Genomic DNA, 22,317 nt, shown 5'->3' on the forward strand with positions numbered 1-22,317 from the left:
CCCGGCGCAGGTGGCTGCCCTGGCGGGGCAGGCTGCGCTCCCGGGCCGCGCGCTCAGCCGGCTCGCAGGCTGCCCTCGGCGGCGGAGCGACAGCGGGCGGCGGGAGCCCTTCTGGGCTTGTCCTCCAGTCTTTGGGAAGCGCCGGGTGGGCGACCCCCTTGGCGGCTGTCTTGGGGATCAGGCGGAGGAGCCGGTGCCATCTGTGTCTTTCGCACACTCCGCCACACAGCACGGTGTGACCGGCACGGGGAAGCGCCTGAGCACGGGACCCTGGGTTTACGGGGCACGCCTACCGGGACAGGGTTCCTCTGGCGTGCTCCTGCTCTGGCGCCCTGAATCCTCTGCAGGGATGGACGGTAACTTAGCCTTCCTTGCCGGGGGCAGTGCACTACTCCTGTATCTGGCATTGCCCTTCAGATGAAGATGGGCTGGCGACACTGGGCTGCTTTTCTCTGGGAAATGACAGAAATATGATCTGGTCAGATCTGTCTCCATTTGCATGAATCACTCTGTGCTGTGACAGTCTATGGTTCCCTATTTAAATCGGGGCTTCTGCTCCTGTTGTTGGCCCTGCCTTTTTTTGTTGTTGGAAGTGAAAGACAAGGCAGACATATTCTTGTATATGGGCACTAGATTTTGAAACTACGACCTCCGGTACCTATTGAAGCCAGTTCTACCAAGTAGAAGTAGCGCTTGAGCTGTTGACTGGTGGGGCTCATGGAGAGACTCTGGCCGTCTCCAACAATTTAAGCATATTTGGATTGTAGAACAGAAGTAGGTTCATAGAGCTCTCCCATTTTATTTTCATTGAATGTTTATTCTTATTTCTTTAATAAAAAGGGCTTTTGAAAAAGCAATGGACACAAGTTCCTGAATTAAGAGAAAAAGAATGTGAGTTTTATTCCCATGCCCTTCTGAGCAGTTCTGCAGTTAGGTTTGTACTCCTTGCTCTTTATGATTTACGTGTATCTTTTGTTGCCTGCTGGGCTGTCAGCCCTGTGAAAGAAATTTCTTTGTACATTGTGTGAGATCATTAGCATTAGAAATATTCTGGACAGTGGCATCAAGTGCAGTTTTCCTAATAAAGAAGCTGAATCAAAGTTACAGTATACTCAATTAAGGAACCAGTTTAACTAAAAGTGTAATGAGTTATCTTACTGCAAAAGTCAGCATTATTTTCTGTGCCATGTTGCCACAGTATTTTGTTGGTAATATGGTTCACACTTCTTTTGGTTTCTCTTCTTACTAGTGATAATGGCTTCTACTTACTTTAAACTGATATTGGGGAAATGTTGCCATTTAGTGATTTGGGGGTGTTAGGCTTGATTACCTTACTTTTCATCACAAGTGTAATTCTTGTAAGAAGTGCATCTCTCCCATTTGAAGGGAGAGATGTTCCTGTTAATGCTGTTAATTTAGATGGCTTTGAACTAAATGTTTTCCTTTAAATTCTAGGCTGCTATCCAGAATGCAAAGCTCTGTCATTTAAAATATTAATTATGCTGTTACATAACTCCAAAATTACAAGTGCCTTTCTAAAGCATAGTGTCTGAAGACAGACTTTGAATGTTAGTTAGGAAAGTTTGATTTTATATTTGATGAGCATCCTGTTATTGCCTATATGAAAGGACTTTTATTCTCATTTAGCTGTGTTTTTATGTTTTCCTCTAAGGAAAGTCCTTTTTCCCCAGAAGTTATTCTTATCCCAGCATTAAATCTTATGCTGGCACTAAAAATCTTGAAGTGATGATTGGTCAGCCTTCTGAACTTTCATTTTACTGTGTTGTGACACGTAATAGATATATTTTGCAGTTAACATCTCCAAATGGTGACACAACATTATGTTCCCTTAGTGTTTTAAAATTTCCAAGGCACTTTGACACATGCATCTAGTTCCATCTCATACTTAACATTTCTGTTAGTCAAGATATTGGTGTCTCCCAGGGAGACAGCTATATGGCTTTAGACTACCCCCAATTTGTTCCCAAACTGTCTTTCTCTGAGGTCATTGTCCTTGTGTCTTCCTCCAAAGACAGAATGAAGCACTTTGCACATGCTAATTAAAAACCCTGTAGAAATCAGTGAAATTAATATGATTGTTCCTGGTAGACTTAACATAAGGTAAATAATGTGTGTCTTTAGGAAAACTTATCCTGAGTTTTAAAAATTTTTTCCTGTACTTGTCGTCTTTGACAAAACAAATGTTCATTAGAGCACAGGATTTTAATATCAGGTCAACAGGCGCTTTTAAATTAAAGCCTGCCTGTTACCAGTATTTTTGTTTACAAATCAGCAAATTATGGTAATGAAAATAATAAATGAGATGTAATGAGATAACAAATGAGTTATCATGTTTTGATATTCAGTATTCATAAACATCGATCAACTTTGTGGCTAAATTATTTTTTCCTAATAATCTTTACGTAAGACTTGAGCTGGATGATGGATGACATCAAGAGATGTGCTCTTATTCAGTATAGGTTGACCTTTTTACTTTTCCCAGATTCGTGTTTCATGATGGGCATTAGTTACTGATTTTATTTTTATTTCTCAGGATAACTGGTTCTCTTCTACCTCCCTTAAATACTGAATTTGTTTCTCTAACAAAAATTTAATGTTTACCTGATGCTAAAATGGAATCAAAGCAAATAGGTTTTGGTATTCTGTGTCCACTGCCTGCCTCCCAGGGCACCCCTGACCCAGGTGCCTATAGGGTGAATTGACATTGTGTCTCTTGCTAAGGAGGTTCATTGGAGATGAGAATATTGTTGCGTAGGAGTATTGTCTGCTAGTAGGAGTTGTGCTGACTCTTACTAAAAACATCTGAAGAAATGTCTATGCATTGTAATTTAATCCAACTCTTCAGTATTGGTTTGGATGGTTTTCAATCCAAGCCAAGTAACCATTATATAAGATGACATAACACTGTTTTAATTATCTGATGTAATATATGGTTGGTAGCTCATTCCCTGCCAAGTCACATTTAGTTTTGGTTACAGGAGGAAGTGTGGTCTGTTTTTGTTCAGATTCATAAAGTTCTTTGTTGGTATTTCAAAATAAGTTTTTTTTTTTTTTTAACATTACATCTCAAGTGCTAGGATATATGTGGGGCATTCAGATGTATAAAGGGGAAATGCATAAACATAGGAATGCACATGCTATAAGACACAGTGGCTTAACATTTTATTTTGGGAGATCCCTTTGGAAAACAATTTTGATTTGCCTGAATGTTGTCAGCCTAGTAATGCAAGGAGAATCTCCAAATTGTGTTTGAGTGGGATGCCTTCATGCTATGATGTGTGATTCTGTGCTGCATCCAGAGAGGGGTGTGGTTAGATGTTAATTGTTTTTCTTCTGTTATCAGTTTTATATTTTTAATTTTTTTGCTATGTTTTTGTAAGAAAATAGATATGATGACTCAGTTTTAGGTAGTCCATTTCTGAGTTTTATATAGTGTATTATTAGTGATGGTGAGTTACAGTGTTTTGGCGTTTGGACATTAATTATGTGTTTATGGATAGCTTTCCATGCTGGGCTTTTGTGCTGGTCCTGGAGGTAGAGAGGGAAAGCAGTCTCTGCTTCTGAGAAAGTGTCATCCTCTCTGTGATAGGGGAGGAGCTTCATGTTTATAGGTACTTTCTTTCCTAAGGAACATCTTATTAATCCTTTAATTGTTTATATGAGAAATTGGTGTGACGTGGGAATTCTTGTTAAATTCTGTGTTGAATTTTCTTTATTTCCATCAAGTTGCCCTTCTGAAATATTTAGTGGCCAGATAATTTGTATTTAACTGAGATAGTTTATGGACATGTCTGAGCACTTTTCTAACCCTGCCATGTTTCTAATCTTAATACTTGTAATAGCCCAGAATGGAGAGGCGTGTGGCCAGTGTTTGTTTCAGTGGTAGAAAACAAGACTGACAATTAGAGTGACATGCCCAAGGTGGCATGCTTATAAAACGTCAGCGCACAGGTGCAGTCTCTGTTGTTCATTTCCCTGTGCCGTCCAACCCAGGGAGGTCTACATGTGAAGTTACTAGTCAGATCGTGGTGATGGAGTTAGCCACAGGAGGAGAATGAAAGAAAACCTTGGGCGCTTCATGATGAGCAGTTTGTGCTTTGCTCCGTGGTCTTGCCAGATTGCAAGGTAAATGATACAGCATCCATATTTATACTTAGCTCCTCACATTGCTGCTTTTCTTCTGACCGCTTCCTTTTCTCTGTAATGGGTTGCACTGCCTATTTTCTGGTGTCGCCTGGCACCCAGGGCTTAAGTCTCCTGTGGTATGGTTCTTGACACACTGTTTGGATCTCTCTGTCTGCACTGGGAGGAAGCGCCTGGTCTAACATCTCTGTGTGAAAGCCTAGTCTTGTGAATGGAACTCCAGTCTTCTTTCCTCTGTTGTTTTTAATTGTCACAAACATAGGGGAATTAGAGTCTATATGGGATTCAGCAATCAGTCAAGAGCCTTATGCCAGAACATTTTAGAGCACCGGAACTGGGGCTGGAATGTAATATTTAACAGCTGTGCACATATATCAGTGAAAGGATTTGAATGAAAGGCACTTAACTGTGGTACAACCATAGGGGTCCTTTTCTATAAGATAATGAGAAGATATTGTCAGACCTGCTTTGAATCAGATGTTTATTTACTTTTATTCTTTAAACAATTTTTAAAAAAATTGTTTTAATTATACTTTTATTCTTTCTTGAGGAACTTGTTAAGCCATTGCCCTCTAGTACAATTAGCTCTTCTTCCCTTTTAAACCCATAGTGAAATTTTATTTATTTATTTATTTATTTGACAGAGTAAAGCCAGATTTTGGAAGCCCTTGTTACATGCTAAGTAGCCTTTTTATGAATTGAAGGAGTTAATCTGCAATGTCAGACGCTAAACAGAAACCCAAAGCCAGAGAAACAATTGAAATTGGAAGTTTAATGCCAAGGGCGATGTGGATATCAAAAGACCCCTTTGCCTATTGTCCAGTCCCCACTGAGCAAAGAGAGAATGGCTTCCATTTTTTAGTAAAAGTAAAAGTAGGGTCTTTCTCAGCATTGGGGATAATGATTATAATAAAAGCTATCACTGGGAGGGCCTCTCCTGTGCTAGGTGTTGTCTCGCAAGGTAGGTGGCTTTAGTTCCTGCCAGCTTCCTTTATTTTTTTCAAACGAGGCATCTGAGGCTCAGAAATGTAAGGTAACTTGCTTAGTCAAGGTGCACAGCTTGTAAGTAGTCAGGCTGAGATTTTAAATCAATTCTAGAGTGTTCTGATAGGATACTTTAATAAAAGAGATGAAAGGACGTTACTCAACATTGTTTGTTTTTAAATAAAAGTTTCATTGTAGTAGAAAGCCATTAGGAATTTCCACAGTTCCTGATGAATCTTTAAAAAAGGTTTCTGAAAATGTGTTTTTACCAAAAAGGCAAGCTCACTGTTTTTCTTGTGCTCTCCAGCAATATTTTCTAGTCTTCAGCAGGCGTGCCAGGTAATGGTTTTTAATTATGTATGTATTTCAGTGGTCAAAGAGAAAAATAGAAAAACATCCTGTATAGAATGTTTGTGAGTGAAATTCTTGCTAAGGGTCTGTTTACCTTGAGGGAATCTCTCAGAGGCACAGAACCCTTTGTAGTTTAATACCTTATCACGGAAATGGTTGAGAGTATATCAGAGATTTATAGTCAGTTTATGGTATATTTAGAAATTCTCCATCCTCTGAAAATAGACTCAAAAAATGTCAACATACAAGAGCAAATAATTCCTGCAAATAATGGTTTTTGGCTCTCTAGAAGGGACATTAGGCGTAAATGTACTTGCTTTATAATTGCTAATAATATTAGCTACCATTTATCAAGAGCTTTGCATGCTTTATGTATAGTCTTTCATTTAATTCTTTCCGCACTCTTAAAAGTGTAAATCATTTTATCTTATTTTGCAGATGAGAGAACTGAGGTCAGAAAGATCAAATAATTCACCCAACATCACACAGCTAGCAAGGGGTGAACCAGGATTCAGATCCTCACCTGCTTAACTTTATGCAATATACCTGTGAGCACCAGGTAGTGGTGGAAACTTTCTGGTTTCATGTGTTTGGTTTTTGTGGGGAATTCTGATAACACAGTTCTTCAGGTTAACTTCCTAGTAATGGACTGGTGAGCAGTACAGATTGCATATTGTACAGAGGGACAGACCCTGGCATGGCAAGGGACAGAAACTTTTTGACCAGGGCCCACATGGAGAATCTGGGGAATGGAATTTACTTGGGGGAACAGCCTTGCTTAACAAGGAATAAATGTAAGAAGTGCCACGTGATTGCAGGAGGTGACAACTTTCTAGTCTGTGCAAGTTAGTTTCTTGGAGCCTTAGTTTTACCATGAGTAAGATTGAGGGTCTGGTGTCTCTTTCTGAGGCTGCTTTTCAGACATATGCACAGCATCTAACACATCATAGGTATTTAGTGAACATTACTTGCTATTTTATAGAGTGCCCTGAGGCAGGTGTTAGGAGTATTGGCACCACTTCCCAGACATAAAGTGTATTTTAATAATACAGAAATCATCTAGTTGTAATTCTTGGAGTAATTTTATGATGTTAGAATAATTTTATTTTCCTATCCTGGAAATATTGAAGAATAAATCCCTTATTTAGGAAGTTTGTTTCATTTATATCAAAATGAGCAGCATCTCTGATTGATTTTTATTATCCCGCTAAAGAGACAGCACCTGAAGCTTCAGTTAGCAAGTGGAGTTTCATCAGCAGTTGTATGACTACAGAGCTCAAAGCCTGTCTGGATACTTAGCAGCCTCTACAAGCACAGGGTGTCTTACTCTGAATTTTTAAGCTGTAAATTTCTATACTTTTTTTAAAAAAAATTTCTTTATTATTCACCAATCAGCCTCTGCTACTCTTTGAGGGTTTTTAAAGGTGTACCTGGCAATTACTGGTGTTTTTCCTTAGTTTGATAAAGGGGGTGAGTATGAGACAGCAACCTTTTGAACTTTCTTTTTGGTATAAGTCTTACACTTGGGGTCACTGTTGGCTTGAGTGCCCACTGAGAAATTCCTCCGAAGGAGAGGAGAAGGGGACTTTGGCATGCTTTCCTCCTCCGCTTGAGATGCTGTTCACACCCGGGTGCTCTGCCTTTCCTCCACTAGATGGCGCTCCACATAGCCAGGAGACCCTCTCCATCCACTGCAGGAGCTGCTCCTGTATAGAAGCAGATCCTGATCAGCCGGCTTGCCTTGTGTTGGATTCCATGCATTGTACTCATCTTTCATATTCGTTGTGGAAAGCCATGACATTTTAATTTTGTAAGTACTGACTTGAGTTCCTGAGGTGTGCTGTGCACTGTTGCTAGATTCCTTTTCACCCATTTCTGCAGTTTAGTTCTTGTGACAGTCGTGTGAAGTTACTGTTGTTTTCATTCTACTGATAAAGAAATGGTGCTTAGAGGGTTATATAACTTGTTCAAGGTCATGGAGCTAACTTAGAGGGGTCACTGTTACCTAAAGGAAAAACATTCTCAAAGATGTTAGGGTAGTCTAACTTATGGCTACCGGCTTTGTAATATGATTTTTGGAGGGAAAATTATAATACTCACTGTTAATTTGCATTGGACTGTATGTCAAAATCTTTGGTTTGTTTAAGGATGCAACAGTAGCAACAAAAGTTTGGTCAGCTGGTGTGGAAAGCCCTGCTTCCTGCCTTCTGTTGTCTGCTGACTTGACTGCTAGTGGGCTAAGGGACTTGTCTGTATCTAAACCAGGAAAAAGTTTGGATAGAGCCATCATTCTGTTTTCATTAATTTTTTACCAGGGAAGAAGAAGGGATCACTGGATCGAGAATCCACAGGACTTTAAAAGTTTCATTCATTTATGCAACTGTTACTTGTTGAACTTGAATATTTAACACTTCCAACTTTAACTGTTACTTTACTTCTGCATCAGTGACTTTACTTCTCTAAGCTGCTTTCCCACGCTGCACATGGCAGTGATGCCCACCTCATGGCTCGCCATTGAGGTGAAGTGACACTGATATCTAATGAGAATATGATATTATCACACATTTCTCTTCCTCATGTCCTCTTTTATATCTGAATTTCATACTTCAGCTCATGGTTAGCTACCAGTGCCATAGATTATCTGTTTTGTTTTTCTTTTCTTTTTAGGCTTGGATTCTCTACCGTCTATGCCTCCTCTGTCCTCTGTACTTTGTTTTCAGTTCGAGTGAGTGACTCAGAATACAAACAAATCTAACACTTAGAAACATCCCTTTTACCATTTGCTTGCCTAATATATGCAAGCCATGGTTAATTGAAAATAATACTGAACTCAGATTCAGACTATTTGCTAAAGAAGAATAATAATACAGTTTTATGATAGAAAACATGAGTTTGTATTTCAGCTCTGCCACGTCTTGGTATCCTGATGTTGGTTGCATTAACCCTTTTCAGCCTGTTTCATGTCTGCAAAATAGTGATAAAAAGTTAGTAACAAAGAGTGAATTCCTTTGGATTTTCATGCCATTCAGTGGTGTGAAGGGTAGTTTGGTGACATGCCTGGCATGTAATAGCTACGTGGTGAAGAGCTGCTGCTGTTGTTTTCTTCAGCATGTTTTATCAAAAAAAAAATCGTGATCCAGCGGTGGACACAAACATGTCTGCAGGACAGTTTTAAGAGTGTTAAGTGCCAAGCTAGAAGAGACGTGGAGAGTGGGGGCTCAGAGTGGGGTCTGGGCCTGCCAGGAGCAAGATGGCTTTCTTCTTCAGCGAGAGTTACCTGGAGGCAGAACTTCTGCAGGGCAGGCAGCCAACCTGGGCAGCAGCAGGTCACTCGCTGGCTCCTGCAGAACACTGGCTTTGTCTCTCCTGTCTCCGTGACTCTTCAAGGTCCTCCTTCTTGTGGTGTAGTGTAGGTATTCATCTGTTTCCTTCCTTCCCTCCCATTTTTAAGACCTTTATTCTTTATTTCTTCTTGGTGTTAATTTTTTGGGGGGAAGTGGTACCAGGGATTGAATCAAGGGGCTCTTAACCACTGAGCCACATCCCTAGCCTTTTCATTTTTTATTTTGAGACAGGGTCTCACTGAGTTTCTGAGGGCCTCACTAAATTGCTGAGGCTGGTTTGAACTCGTGATCCTCCTGCCTCATCCTCCCTAGCTGCTGGGATTACAGGAGTGCGCCACTGCACCTGGTGGCTTGAAAGTTTTATAATTTTAAACTTAGAGAAGAATTAGAAGAGCAGTGCTCAGCACCCCTCACAGCCGTCTGTCTGGATTTGCCAGTTTACACGGCCACATCTGCCTTGGCATCCCTCTGTGTGTGTGTCTGTGTGTGTATTCTCATGACTTGGGTGAGAGGAGGGAACAAGTATCAGGTTTCTTTACCCACTACGTACTTACATACCACAGTGTTTATTTCCTAAAAATAAGGGCCTTTTTCTTCATAACCACAGTGTGATTATCAAATTAAGAAGTTGAGCAGCAACAAAGCACCATTAGGTACTGTCCGCATGCTGAGGTCGCCTGCTATCCCCTCCCCTTTCAGGTCCAGTGCAGGGCCACGTGTTGTATGCAGTTGTTAGGTCCCCTTGGGTTTCCGTGAAGGACTCCTCTGTTGTCCTTTGCCTTCCGTGACAGGCATTTCAGAACTACCCAGGCCAGGTTTTATGGAATGTCTCTCGGGTTGGGTGGTCTGATGTCTCCTGTTCTGCACTCTGGGCAGGGATGCTGCAGAGGAGATGGTCCTTCTCAGAACGACCTACCAGGGCACATGGTGTCAGTGTCACTTCTCCTGTTACTGGTGGTCAGTTTGGTCAGTTGGTCACTGTGGTGCCAGAATAGCTCCACTCTAAAGTAGCTGGTTTCTTTTGTGATGAATTAGCACTTTCTTGGAGAGATACTTTGAGACAGGGAAAACTCTGTTCCTCATTAAAGTCTCTCACAAATTCTATCAGCTCTTAGTTACCGCTGCTTCCCTGAAACATCGCTGTTACCCCATGTTTATAAAATGGCAGTTTCTAACTCATTCATTTCACCTCCCTTCATTTTTATTGGTTGGTTTTCTGCTGACAGGAGACCTCTTTCTCTTTTCTCTCCTTTCTCTCCTTCCTTCCCTTCCTCCTGTTTATCGATCACCTGTCTTGTGTGTATTAGGAATTCATGGATCCTCTTTTTAATTCAATGGGTTATAATCCTTTATTATCACTATATAAGTTGATGCTCAGATTGTCCCAGATTTGGCCACTAGGGCCTTATCCCTGGCTCCTGTGTTCTTTGACAGGATCACCTCACACACTTGAGCACAGTTAGTCTTCTGGATGAATGGGTTCTGAGTCTGTGTATTCAACCAACAGTAGATCCAAAATACTTGGGGAAAAATTAGGTCTTTATTAAACATGTACAGACTTTATTTTTATTCTCTAAACAAAGTATGACAATATTTATGTAATATTTACATTTTATGAGGTTTTATAAGTCACATAGAGATGATTTAAAGGATGTGGGAGGTTGCATAGGTTATGTATACATATAGATACTATCTTATATAAGAACTGAGTATCTGTGGAGTCTGGTATTTTGGGGCAGTTCAGGAAGCCATCTTTTAAGGATACCAGAGAGTTCTGTATTTTTAATTTTTCAAATTTTGTTTTACTTTCTAAGAACATTTTGTTCTAGGGCTCTATGCTCTGCCCAGGCTCTAGAGTCAACTCTTTCTTCCTTGGTAGATGCCAGGTTATTTTAGAATGGAATATTGTTTATACACCAAGGTCTGGGCGGGTGGAGTATGTCTGATTCCAGGTCATTTATTCGGACATCAGATAGCAGGGGTGTGACTGGCAGGTCTCCACTGTCTCTGTGCTCAGCTCTTAGCCTAGAGCCAGAAGCTTTCTCGGTCAAGGTTAAGGAGTAAATATTCTGGGGGTGTACACTGTATTCAGTATCTACCTGTATAGTAGAAAATGAGCTATAGTCAGTATGTAAATGAATGAGTGTGTTTGTGTTCTGATAAAATTTGAACCTAAACAAGCAGCATGCTGGCTTTGGCCCTGACTGAGCCTGCCTACCCCACCCTGCTCTCAGAGACTAAGAACAAGGTTTGAGTACTGAATTGGTAAAATCTTGTTTTATCAGTGCTGTCTACAATAGGGGCATAATAAAAATACTATAATGGTAATTATGAGCTGTTGCTAGTATAGACCATTCATTTCTCTTTTAAAAGTATTTTGGTCATCAGTTTCTTGTGACTTGTCAATTTACTAAGGTCCTTATTTATAAGATGAAAGTCTTTTAAAAGTATAATATGCAAAGTAATGATGAGAAAAAAATAAGTTCATAAACTCACCAGGGCATTTTTGTTGCCAGATAGAAAGTTGCCCATTGTTCGGAATGCCTGCCTGGAGGAAGAGCTGTGTGTGCAGACTGGCACCTGCCCCTCCTGGGGTCTGGTATCAGGCGCTTTCCTGCAGCCTCAGCTGGAAGACCGGGCTCCAGCGTCAGTCAAGTGATTGTGTGAAAAATGTCAAAATCATACTCCTTTTATTGTCACAGGATAGATTTGTTTCTTCACGATTTTTCTCATTTAATTTCTTGCTCTAACTTATTCAGAAAAGGACTCCTTTACAGCAGTGGCAGAAGGATTTCATCAGGGAGTGCTCCTGTTCTCCGAGAAGAGTGTCCCTGGGAATGGCCACCTCTTGGTGATGCCTGCTACCAGCCCTTGAGGTGCTGATGGACACGGACAAAGAAACCAAGACCTGGTACGTTGCAGCAGATGGCTGCAGTGCCACGTCAAGATGCAGTTAGTTGTGCAGCTGTGCCCGCTCGGGGTCTCTGGTGATTCAAAAGCAAGTTAGGCTTTTAATGGTCACTTATATATATTTTCTTTAATTCCAGAAATGTGGGGATGTTTGAAACTTGTTGGTGAGCAGTGTTTCTGTGTGTCACGGGCTGTGGTGCATACTAGAGACAACAGGATGCGTCTTTGGCCCTTTAAAATCCAGAGAAGTGGTCTCAAAGGTCTGTGTGGCAGGACAATTCATGTTCCTGGGGGGAGAGAGCAGGCTCCTTCTTCTGCTTTGATTTTGTCTTCTAGGTCTTGAGGTGCCTTATGAGATTTTGCCTTGTTTGGTAAGTTTTACTGTTTTTTTTTTTTTAAATTTTTACTATTTAATTTTGAAAACAGGGAAGTTACAAAACTTGCTGGTAATAATGATTTATGTAGACAAAGCACAGGCATGTGCCGTAAATTTCACATCAGCCTCTCCTTAGCAGAACCCAAGCAGGCCACACAGGTGCCCCACGTGGCTTGGTGCACTGGATGCCACCCACACAAATCACAGCAAGTGTGGCTGGATTGAGGGAGCAACACAAGGACCCCAGGGGTCTTGTGTTTATGTAAAGTACTAAGGAACTTATTCTTCAGCATCTGTCTGTCTAAGAGAGACATGGAGAAAGGAGTTTCTCCTCTTTTGGACACAAGGCTTACCAGTTAGTATACCCCTAATTCAGGCAAGAGGGACGTGTAATCCCCCACCCTGTATTTATGCAGTCTACAATAATTCAGAAGAACGGGGCAAGAAGAAAGAAGTTACATGATTTGGTAATGCTCTGTAGGATTCTGGATGGTTCTGTCAGAGCTTTCTTTTCTGCCCTGGGCAGGGTCCCCATCCTCAAATGGTGTGTGACTTGGTGATGAGCTCAGCAAACTTCAGGTCCTTTGCCTGCACACATCACGGGGTATGTGCAAAGTGCCTGACATCTTGTTCAGTACTCAAAAGTCGGTCACTTCTTTCCCCGGGTCATTAGGCCAGAGGACACATGTCTTGCTTCCCTCCTCTTGGAGCCCAGCACAGAGCACTGGCCACAGAGTGGATGCTCCTCAGGTTCTTGGGCACTTGGAAGAGTGCACATGAATTCCCCACTTGTCTACACAGTTTTACTCCCAATAAAAGGGCTGGTGGCAGAAAGGAGTTTCGTGCGGTCGAGAGTGAGCCCTAAGGTGGAAGGGGAGCATGATCTGTGGTTACGACTTCAGATTCCAGGGGTGCCTCTGGGAGGAAAGCTTTAGGGTGGATGTTTCTCCAGGCTCCTCAGACTGGAGCAGTGTTGGGTTCTTGGTGAGGACCACGTGCTTATCCTGGGTAGTGCTGGAACACAGGGCTGGGTAATCCTTCGCCCCTGCTTAAAGTGTTCTCAGCATGAAGTAGCCAAATTAAAAGACATTTTTATTGCAGAGTGGTAAGTGCTGTCACAAAGACAAGCCCATAGTGTTCTGTGGCCCTGCTTAAGAGCTGTGTGCTATTCCAGTTGGGGGAGGAAGAGGGACTTAGGAATGACTCCTGGTGTAGTAGTGAAACACCCTGGGCACCAGAGTGATGCAGCTATGATTTGAGGAGGTTCACTTCTCAGAGCCCCTTTCCCAGCATTGCTGAGACTGCAGGACTGTGGGTCCTGGTGCAGAATGTGTGGTGCCTGTGTTGCTCTTGTCCCTCTCTGCATTCCCAGGGCCTGGTGCAGTGCCGTCCTCTTGGCCTCCATCTTTGCGTTTGTCCCACTCCACCATGGTGCTTTGCTGGGAGCTGCTTCTCCCATGGAAACCCAGGTCCCCGACAGGCTGGAACTCTGACTTGTAATCTTTGGTTCACTCTGCAGTGCTTAGTACTTAGAGTCAGCCCGGGAGTTAGTGGGCACTCCCCCAGTGTTTGTGGAACAAATAGCAAGTTAATCTAAATTTCTTCCTTTGGATTAGGGCAATGGATTCATTCTCCTTGGATGGTTTGGTAAAGCAAAACTGAAAAAGAATATTTGCCTTTTATTTGAGTTTCCAACCTATTGACTTTGAGGAGAGATCTGCCATTCTCAGACAAGTATGCTGGGCTGTGGGTCTGAGCCCCGAACTTTGTGGGTGGTCACCCCTGCTGCCTCTCTGAGCTCCCACGTCCTAGCTCATAGAGCAGGCATGATTCCAACTACCTCCCAGACCTGTGGTGAGCATTTAGCAACATGCTTCAAGACATTAACCACATTCTCAGCTCCTGAGAGCTGGACTTGGACTGGCTGCTAGATCTCCTGTGCCCAGAACTACGCCTGGCTTACGATAGATGCTCAGTATTTGTTGAATGAGCAATGTATGTGAGGGCACCTTTGTTTGGAGTATAAGGTGAAAGCAGAAAGAGGTTTAGAAATGGGCAAGAGAGGTAGGCAGGAGCCAGAATGCAAAGGGCCTTGTGGATGGCTAAGGAGTGAGAGTGTAGTTTAGGATCTGGAAACATGGTTGAAGAGTGCAGTGCAGGGGACTGATATGGTCAGCTTTGGGTTTTTGAAAATATCATTTGGGATGCTGAACAATCAGGTTGAAAAGGTTTTAAAATGTGTGAGTTCAGTTACATATGTGGTCTTTCTGGAATTTACTTTCACTGAAAGGCACCATCCTGTATTTGAAGCCCTGGTTGAGGATGAGCTCACCCAGGGAGCATATGGGGTCAAAAGAGAAAAGTTCAAGGGAAAGAATCCTTGCAGCCATATGAACGTTGAAGTGTTTGTTGGGCAAAGGAAAAGAAATCCTTAGTCATTTTTTTAGTGAGTTAAGTGACTTCATAAAGAGTGTGTGGGTAGCACACACCTGGACTCCAGGTACTTGGGAGACTGAGGCAAGAGGATTGCAAGTTTGAGGCAGCCTCAGCAATTTAGCAAATCCCTGTCTCAATTTAGTAAAATAGGAAGTGCGGGGATGTGGCTCAGTGGTAAAGTGCTTGTGTAGCATGCACAAGTCCCTGGGTTCAGTCCTTAGTACTGCAAAATAAAAAGCAATTGAACAAAAGTGTGTGACCCTGCCAGTGTAAATTACACTAAAAATTGTTTGTTTTAAAAGTTTTTTTTCTTTCTCTTTTGCTGATATATTTCTCTTTTTAAGTAGGAAACTTGAATTTTATGATTCCAGTTATGCTGAGGCAAAGTAGGATCTCTGCATGCTCTTTTTTTTATCATGATTATCCAGTCACATAAATTGTGCAGTTAGTGGATTTCACTGTGATGTTTCCATGCACATATATACTATGCACCGAATTGCATCCACCCTCTATTTCTTCCCCATCCTTTGATACAAAGAGCTCAGGATATGGGGGAGACTTCTCATAGGCTTAACAGCTTCTGACAGCTTCTCTTCACCAGTGACCACAGGCCTTCCAATCTGACTTGGAGTTGGGTTCACACATTCCTGGACATTAAAATGACATGCTCTGTGGCTGCTGGTCCTCACTAGCGTGTCCCTGAGGAAATTGATTCGTTCCTTGTGAATGTTGTTGATTGGTTGGTTGCATCTCAGCTGATTGTGTTGGCCCCATATCTCCAGGTCCTGGAACAAGGGCCATGTCATGATTGACAGGGTCCCAGGCAGTGTGTATAGAGTGTAGGGACAGCATTCTAGACTGGTAGACACTTGTCATTATCGAAGGTCTTTTGGCTGCAAGCTTTTTGAAGTTCAATTGCAGCAGAAGACTCCCCAGCTCCCTTCAGGTAGGGCTCAGCGAGGGAGCAGACCCCACTGTCTGCTTCACGCTGCTACTCTCTAGGGTTACTTCCTAGTTCTAGGTCACTTTTCAGAAGGTAGCTTTTTAGCCTCTTGTCTACTCCGATGTGGAAGCCACCCTGTAGTATCCTGGCCCAGCGTGTGGTGGTCCAGAAACGTCCATGAGTGTGTCTTTAGTTCCTTCTTATTTGTGGTGATGTTAGGTTTTGGGGAGGAGGGGAACAGCAGGGATTCTTGTTATCTTTAATAGACTTGACCAAATTACTGATGAGTTTTTAGTTCCTTTGCCTTTAGACCATAGGAGTTAGTAAATTGTTAGTTCATAGTTAACAGTCTCATAGTTCATATAATGCAGTTTCAGGTTGACAGTTTCTGCTTGAATAGCTGGTAAAAGATGCCTTTTCAGGATACTTTTGCCATCTGTTTGAGAAACATCAATAATAAACTTTTCTACCTACCTTGACTTGGAGTCCTTACTCAGAAAATACTGGTCTTAACTGTTTTCACATTCATATAAAGAAAACAGTGTGTTTTTGATTAATCAAAGTCATGATATTCAGAATAGATTCCAAACTACAGACTTTGCTTTGAGTTCTTTAATGGTCATTTTGTGCTGCTATATCAAAATACTTGAGACTGAATAACCTATGAAGTAAAGAGATATATGGCTCATGACTCTGGTAGCTGGAGAACCTAACCAGCCTGGTGCCAGCATCCTGCTGAGGATCTCTTGACTATGTCACAACATGGGGAAGTAGAAAGGGAATCCACTACATGCCGAGGGGCTAAGTGCTTGCAGTGGCCTTGCTTTAGAACAGACCACGCTAAGCTTAAGAGAACTAATGTAATCACAGTACGCCTAACGCACTCCAGAGAGGTGGCGTGAATCCCTTCGTAGTGGAGCCCACGATCCAGTCAGTCATCTTCCACTATCCCGCTACCAAGAAAAAAAGAAAAAGGTTTCTACAACATCAGTACTCCCACATTGGGGCCTAAGTTCTAGAACTTGAGCCTTTGGAAGACAAAAACATAACCCAAATTGCAATAAACCTGACTTGCAGTGTGCTTCAAGCTGCCCGATGTCCATGTTGGTGTCCCATGTAGCTTCTGATAACCCATAGTATCAAGAACTTCTGGACTGTGAATTATTTAACACTGTTGGTCTAGAATGTTCATGACTCAGTTTATATATCATGTTACATCCTCTAAGTTGTTTATGGCAAAGACCTGGAATCAAGCACCGTTAGGAAAAAAATAAATCACACCTTAATTTCAGTTGAGTAAGAAGTGATCTTCTCAAGAAGATCAAGCATCTATCTAGAGGGAACATTTCATTTTTTAAAAAATTTTTATATTCAGATGGTCTTTGATACCCATTAAAATAAATGGAACTGAAGTCAGGTGTGTGGTGCATACTTGTAATCCCAGTGACTCAGGAGGCTGAGACAGGAATATGGCAAGTTTGAGGCCAGCCTGGGCAACTTAGTGAGACCCTGTCTCAAAATAAAAAGGGATGGAGATGGAATTCAGTAGTAGAGCACTCCTGACTTCAATCCCTAGTCCCAATAACAAATAAATAAGAGACTAAAATGCTGGGAGAGCGATTGGTTTCTTTGCACACCATCACAAATTGTCTGAAGTCTAGTAGCTTTATCATCTTATAGTCTGGGACATAAGAAGTCTGCGGAGCATCAAGGTGTAGACACAGCTCTGTTCCTCTCTGGAGGCTCTGGGGAGCATTTTCCCTGGGCTCTCCTTGCTTCTGGAAGCTGCCCACAGGAGTGGGCCTGTGGCCCTTCCTCTCTGCAGAGCTGTAACGCCGACTGCTGCGTCCTTCCTGGGCTGCACCTCTCTATTCCGTCTGCTCTTTCTCTCCCATTTTTGAGGTCCTGTGACTACCCTGGGCTCACCTGGGTAATTCTGGATGATCTTTCCATCTCAGGGCCAGCTGACCAGCAGGTTTAGCTCCTTTCTGCCCTGCAACTCGATATTCCTGGGCTCTGGAGGTTAGGGCACACATGTCTTTGAGGGGAGCCATTGTTCTGCTGATCACAGAGACTTGGGGCCTGTATCTGGAACCTGTGTTTATCCAGTGTCTGCTGTATCTGCAGCCTGGTTTTAGAGATTTTCATGCGCTATGTTATTTCAAATTATACATCAGGGGTCTTGGATACATTAAATGATTTGTCACTGTCACATAATCACTACTAATAATGAGCTATGATTTGTGGAGTTTTTGCTGAGCATCATACATTGTGCCAGGGGGTTTATAGACCGTGTTTTTTCCAATCCTCAGTATAGCCCTCTGAGATGAATGACATAAATTTCATTTACAGGTGAGAAAACAGGCTCTCCTGGAAGTTGTGACTGGCCTGATGTCACTGGGCTAGCTTGTAACCGAATACTGTGGACACTATCAGTCCCATTTCCAGATCCACATTCTTTCTGTTGAATTACAGGGGATTAAGAGGTAATTTCTCTTGCCTCCTATTTCACAGTGAGGTTTTGTCTGGATATGTTCTGAGTATCTGTCAGAGTATTTGTTGAAGGGTGTTTGGTATCAAATATAAAGTGTCAGGTAGTTTATCAGCCAACTGGGTTGCTTTTCTCCTTTTTTTCCTACCCTTTATCATTTCTCCTTTTTGTTTTTAATTTTTTTTTCAGTTGTCAGTGGATATTTATTTCTATATGTGGTGCTGAGAATCGAACCCTACGCTTCACACATATTAGACAAGCACTCTACTACTGAGCTGTGACCCCAGCCGCCATTCTGTTTTTTAGATGCTGATAGACCATATCAGCCTTAGTGAATATTTATAGCGCTTATCCTCAGTTACTGCTCTTGTTTTCCCCCCAAATATTCTCATCTACTCTTAATGTGCTGCTGTCTGTGAAGAGTAAATCGGCATCCTTAACTTCAAGGAGAATCTCATCTATGAAATACTGCAAGTTGAAAGCTTCCCTGACAAACCAGCTCTGCGTTTCTGCCCTGCTCTCTATGTGGTGCTGGGGCATGGCACTTGGCTTTCTCAGCCCCTTTAGGTAACATCACTGTCTCCACTGAGTAGACGGGACCCTGAGCATCAGAAGTGCTAAGACTTCCTCAGGCTACCTAGTGTAAAGATGAGTGAGAACTTCAGTTTGTATTCATTTTGCTTTAAAGCTGTGTGGTTCGTGGCTTTAATAATTTCTTACATTAAATGGGTAAACAAGCTATAAAAGAATAAGATGGTAGATGGCATTAAAGATGACTGTAGATCAAGTGTTGGAAGTCAGGGACTGTTTGCCAGGTGACTTACACCAGTGGTCAGTAAAGTGGAAGTTGAAGAGAGGATGATTGTGTTAGGCTGTGGCAGTAAGCTATGACTTACAAAGGAGAAGACATTGTGTACTAATGTTCACGTCCCTTGTCCTGGGATATTCCACCATAAGAAATAAAACATACAGTGATGTCATTGGTAGCTACCATTTATTGCACATACAATTCCAAAATCTGTTTTTCTGTTTTTAGTACAATACTTTATTTAATCTATACCACAGGTTTATTCAGATAGATATCAATACCCCCATTTTATAGATAATGAAACTGATGCTTTAGGGTTTACTAATATGCAGCAGATCAAATTAAAACCAAGCTGTTTTGACCTCAAGACTTGTGTTCTTTAGCCCTGAAGGGTGTATCTTATTTTCTGATTTGGGCTTGTTCATGTTTTGGTGATTTTCCCCTCCCGTAGCATTTTTAGACATCAAGTCCTTCTCTTCTCTCCTCCTGTCTGTAACCCCCATCCCACTTAAAAGAAGGACCAAACTTGGTGGGTTTCTCTATTGTAGTGTTGTATTTACTAGTTAAGTATCTCAGCCCTGGCCCAGGTCTGCAAGATGTTGTTATTTTTATGGGCCAGCTCTTCTTTTACAGGAAAGTATGTGGCACAATGGTCAGACCTGTCTGAAAACACCTTCTGAAGCCAGTGATTGTTGTGGTTGGCTTGCGGTGCAGCAGGAAGCCCAGCAGTACCTGAGGGATGGCAGGGTGGCTGGAAAGGCAGTTCCTGGTGGGTCTGAGCTGCTGTGCTGACTGAGGTTGCCTTGCTGTTAGTGGTAAAGCGCTGTCCAGGCTGCTGGGTAGAGGGATTATCTGTACTTTGGTTCCTTTGAAACTAGTCAGTCTTTGGAAGTGAGTAGTCTGGAGCACTGAGTTGGAGCCACATTCTGAGTTCAGGCACTGCTTGGCTTTTCCTATGTGACTGTGCCTGCCCTGCCTCTGCCACCCACCTGCACTTGCCTCATGCTGCCTCCAGAGCTGGGCATGTTCTTCCAGACGCCCGAGGCTTCGAAACAGTGGACGTGTGAAGACATCACGGCAAGCTCACTCTCTCCATACCCGGAGCTGCCAGGATTCTGACTCTGGGCCTGTACTGGACACTTGTAGACATATTTTGGAGCATAAATGTGGGACTGCAGTTTGTGTTGATGTAAGATGACTTTGAATGTCCACTGTTTGGGGAAGATGGTATTGCAGGTGATTAAGAATGAGGCTTAAAACTGTCTCATCATCCCCACTTTATTAGCTGTGTGTCCTGATGCAAATAACTTTAGCCCTCCTTGTCTTAATTTCCTCATTTGAGGTAAAATGAAGCCTGTAGTAAAAATAATCACCTCAAAGTGTTGCTGTAAAGGTTAAGTGTGTGACATGTGTGAAGCAGTCACTGACACAGGTAGTAGCAGTCAGTACAGTCAGCCATCACCACGGTTCTCCAGTTGGGATTTGTTAATGCTGTGCTGGGAGCCTGAAGACGGTAGCATGCAGTTGGTTCCTGACTGGAGAAACTCCAGTCACTGGGGAGTGTGCAGAAGACTTGCATGTGCGGGTAGAAAGTGCCGTGTGCACCACACCCCTGCCCTCCTCCTCGGCTGCCCTCTGTGCTCAGCTCACTTCTCCTCAGGAAGGACTCTGTGGTCATCTGACATATAATCCATTAATCATCTGTCCCCAGAGACCATACACTCTATGGAAACAGTGCTTTCTTATTGCTGTGTCCCCAGTAACTGAAACAGTGACCCACATGTAAGAGGTGTTTTAAAAGATACTGTGTGAGGCAATGCTGGAAGTGCTCTGGGTCACTGAGGAGAAAAGCGTGACCTCCCTTGGACAAGACAGGAGAGCTCCTGAGGGCGAGTGTGCTGCTCACCTTGGACTGTCTGCAGCGAGAAGAGCAGAGGGAGAGAGACAAGTCTGGCAGGCCTGAGGGGAGGGGTCGTGCCTGCCCACAGAGATCCTGTGGGGGCTCATTTACACAGAGCTTGTAGGAACTCTTTGTTTTGGTCTCTTTTTATCAATCTTATATTTTCATCTAGACTCTTGCTTTGCTTTTTGCAGGAAACTTATTTTTTAAAAATGTAAGATTTCATATAATAGCTTCAACTTTTTGCATAAATTGATTTTTAAAATACCAGCTATTGCTTGGAGCTATATTTAAGCGTAAATAGGATGAAATAGTGATAAAGATAATGCAGATGATGGTGATGGTATTTACAGGCACTTTATAGGGCTTCCACCAGACTGCTCTCGCATGGTATTGTACTTGACCCTCTTAATGCACTATTTGGTATTTGGGATTGATTGGCATCTCTTGTTTCTATATATTTTTCATTTTGCCTAGGCCGTGAAAACACATCGTTTAGGACTGAGGGTATAGCTCAGAGATAGGGCACTTACTTCATTAAAGACCTTGGCTCCTCTTTGTTATGACTTAGCTAGGCCTGGGTCCAGAAGATACAGAGTAGCACCCTGGGTATTGTGCCTGTGCCCTCTTAGCTTTCTACTCATGCGCAGGGGGTGCTCTCAGCCTGACTCCCTCAAGGACTGAGAAGCAGAATTGAAAACAGGTCAATGGAGTGGCGGCCTGCGAGCCCAAGTCCCTTTCCAGGACCATCTGCAGTCCTTTGTTTTCCTTTCTTCAGGCACGATCCCTTCTCCAGATGGAAGCTCTATGAGGACACAGACCTTGTGTTATTTACTTCTGATCCCAGGCTGCCAAAGCATTGCTGGACATGCCCCAAATACTCAACAAACCTTTTGTGTGAAAGAACTAAATAGGTCTGATTTTATTTATAGTAGTCCATTTTCCTTGACCCTTAATGAGTTCCTGTTTGTGGATAGAGGGGAGATGGGGGAGGTTTACTGACATCTCCAAAAATCAGAGCTTTGCTAGGAGGCAGGGCAGATATTGTCTTCATTTTCTAAATGAGAAGACCAGGGTTCAGAGAGGCAGGTAAGTGGCAGAAATGCTTTCAGAACCCAGGTCTATAGAATGCTTCTTCATCTTCATCAGAAAGGACTATTAGTAGTTGTTGTTTCCATGAAATACGTGCACATTTAGATATGCAGGTCTTGTATGTCCTCTTCCAGTTGCTTTCAATGCATTAACACAGTTTGAATAACAATGGTAGTGTTTATCTATGTGGCATGCATTGATCTAAAATTGGTGTACTTAATTGTGACAGAAATTGACTTGCAGAAATACCATTATCAGATCTGACCAAACATGAATCATACTTAACACAATTACTTATTTTCAGAAGTGTCTCTGATGAGGAAAAATCAAAGTGGCTTCTCTTCTAGTTTTGGTTTTTTTTTTTTTTTTCTTTTTCTTTTTTTGTGGTACTGGAAACTGAACCTAAGGGAGCTCTATCATTGGGCTACAGCACTAGTCTTTTTTTTTGTTTTTGTTTTTTTAAGACAGATTTTTGCTAAGTATTGAGACTGAATTCTAATTTGCAGTTTTTCTGCCTT

General features: G+C 42.3%; 1 protein-coding gene across 1 annotated transcript in view; it reads left to right on the top strand.

The window, feature by feature from the left end:
• Positions 1-6: 6 nt before the first annotated feature.
• Positions 7-22,317, top strand: part of Khdrbs3 (KH RNA binding domain containing, signal transduction associated 3) — a 173,575-nt gene continuing 151,264 nt past the window's right edge. The window contains exon 1 of the mRNA XM_015486511.2: positions 7-356. Within this exon, the coding sequence (XP_015341997.2) occupies positions 350-356 (7 nt within the window). The 5' untranslated portion in view covers positions 7-349. The remainder of the gene's footprint in view (positions 357-22,317) is intronic.

Source organism: Marmota marmota, unplaced genomic scaffold (assembly GCF_001458135.2).
Source record: "Marmota marmota marmota unplaced genomic scaffold, marMar, whole genome shotgun sequence".
NCBI classification, from domain to species: domain Eukaryota; kingdom Metazoa; phylum Chordata; class Mammalia; order Rodentia; family Sciuridae; genus Marmota; species Marmota marmota.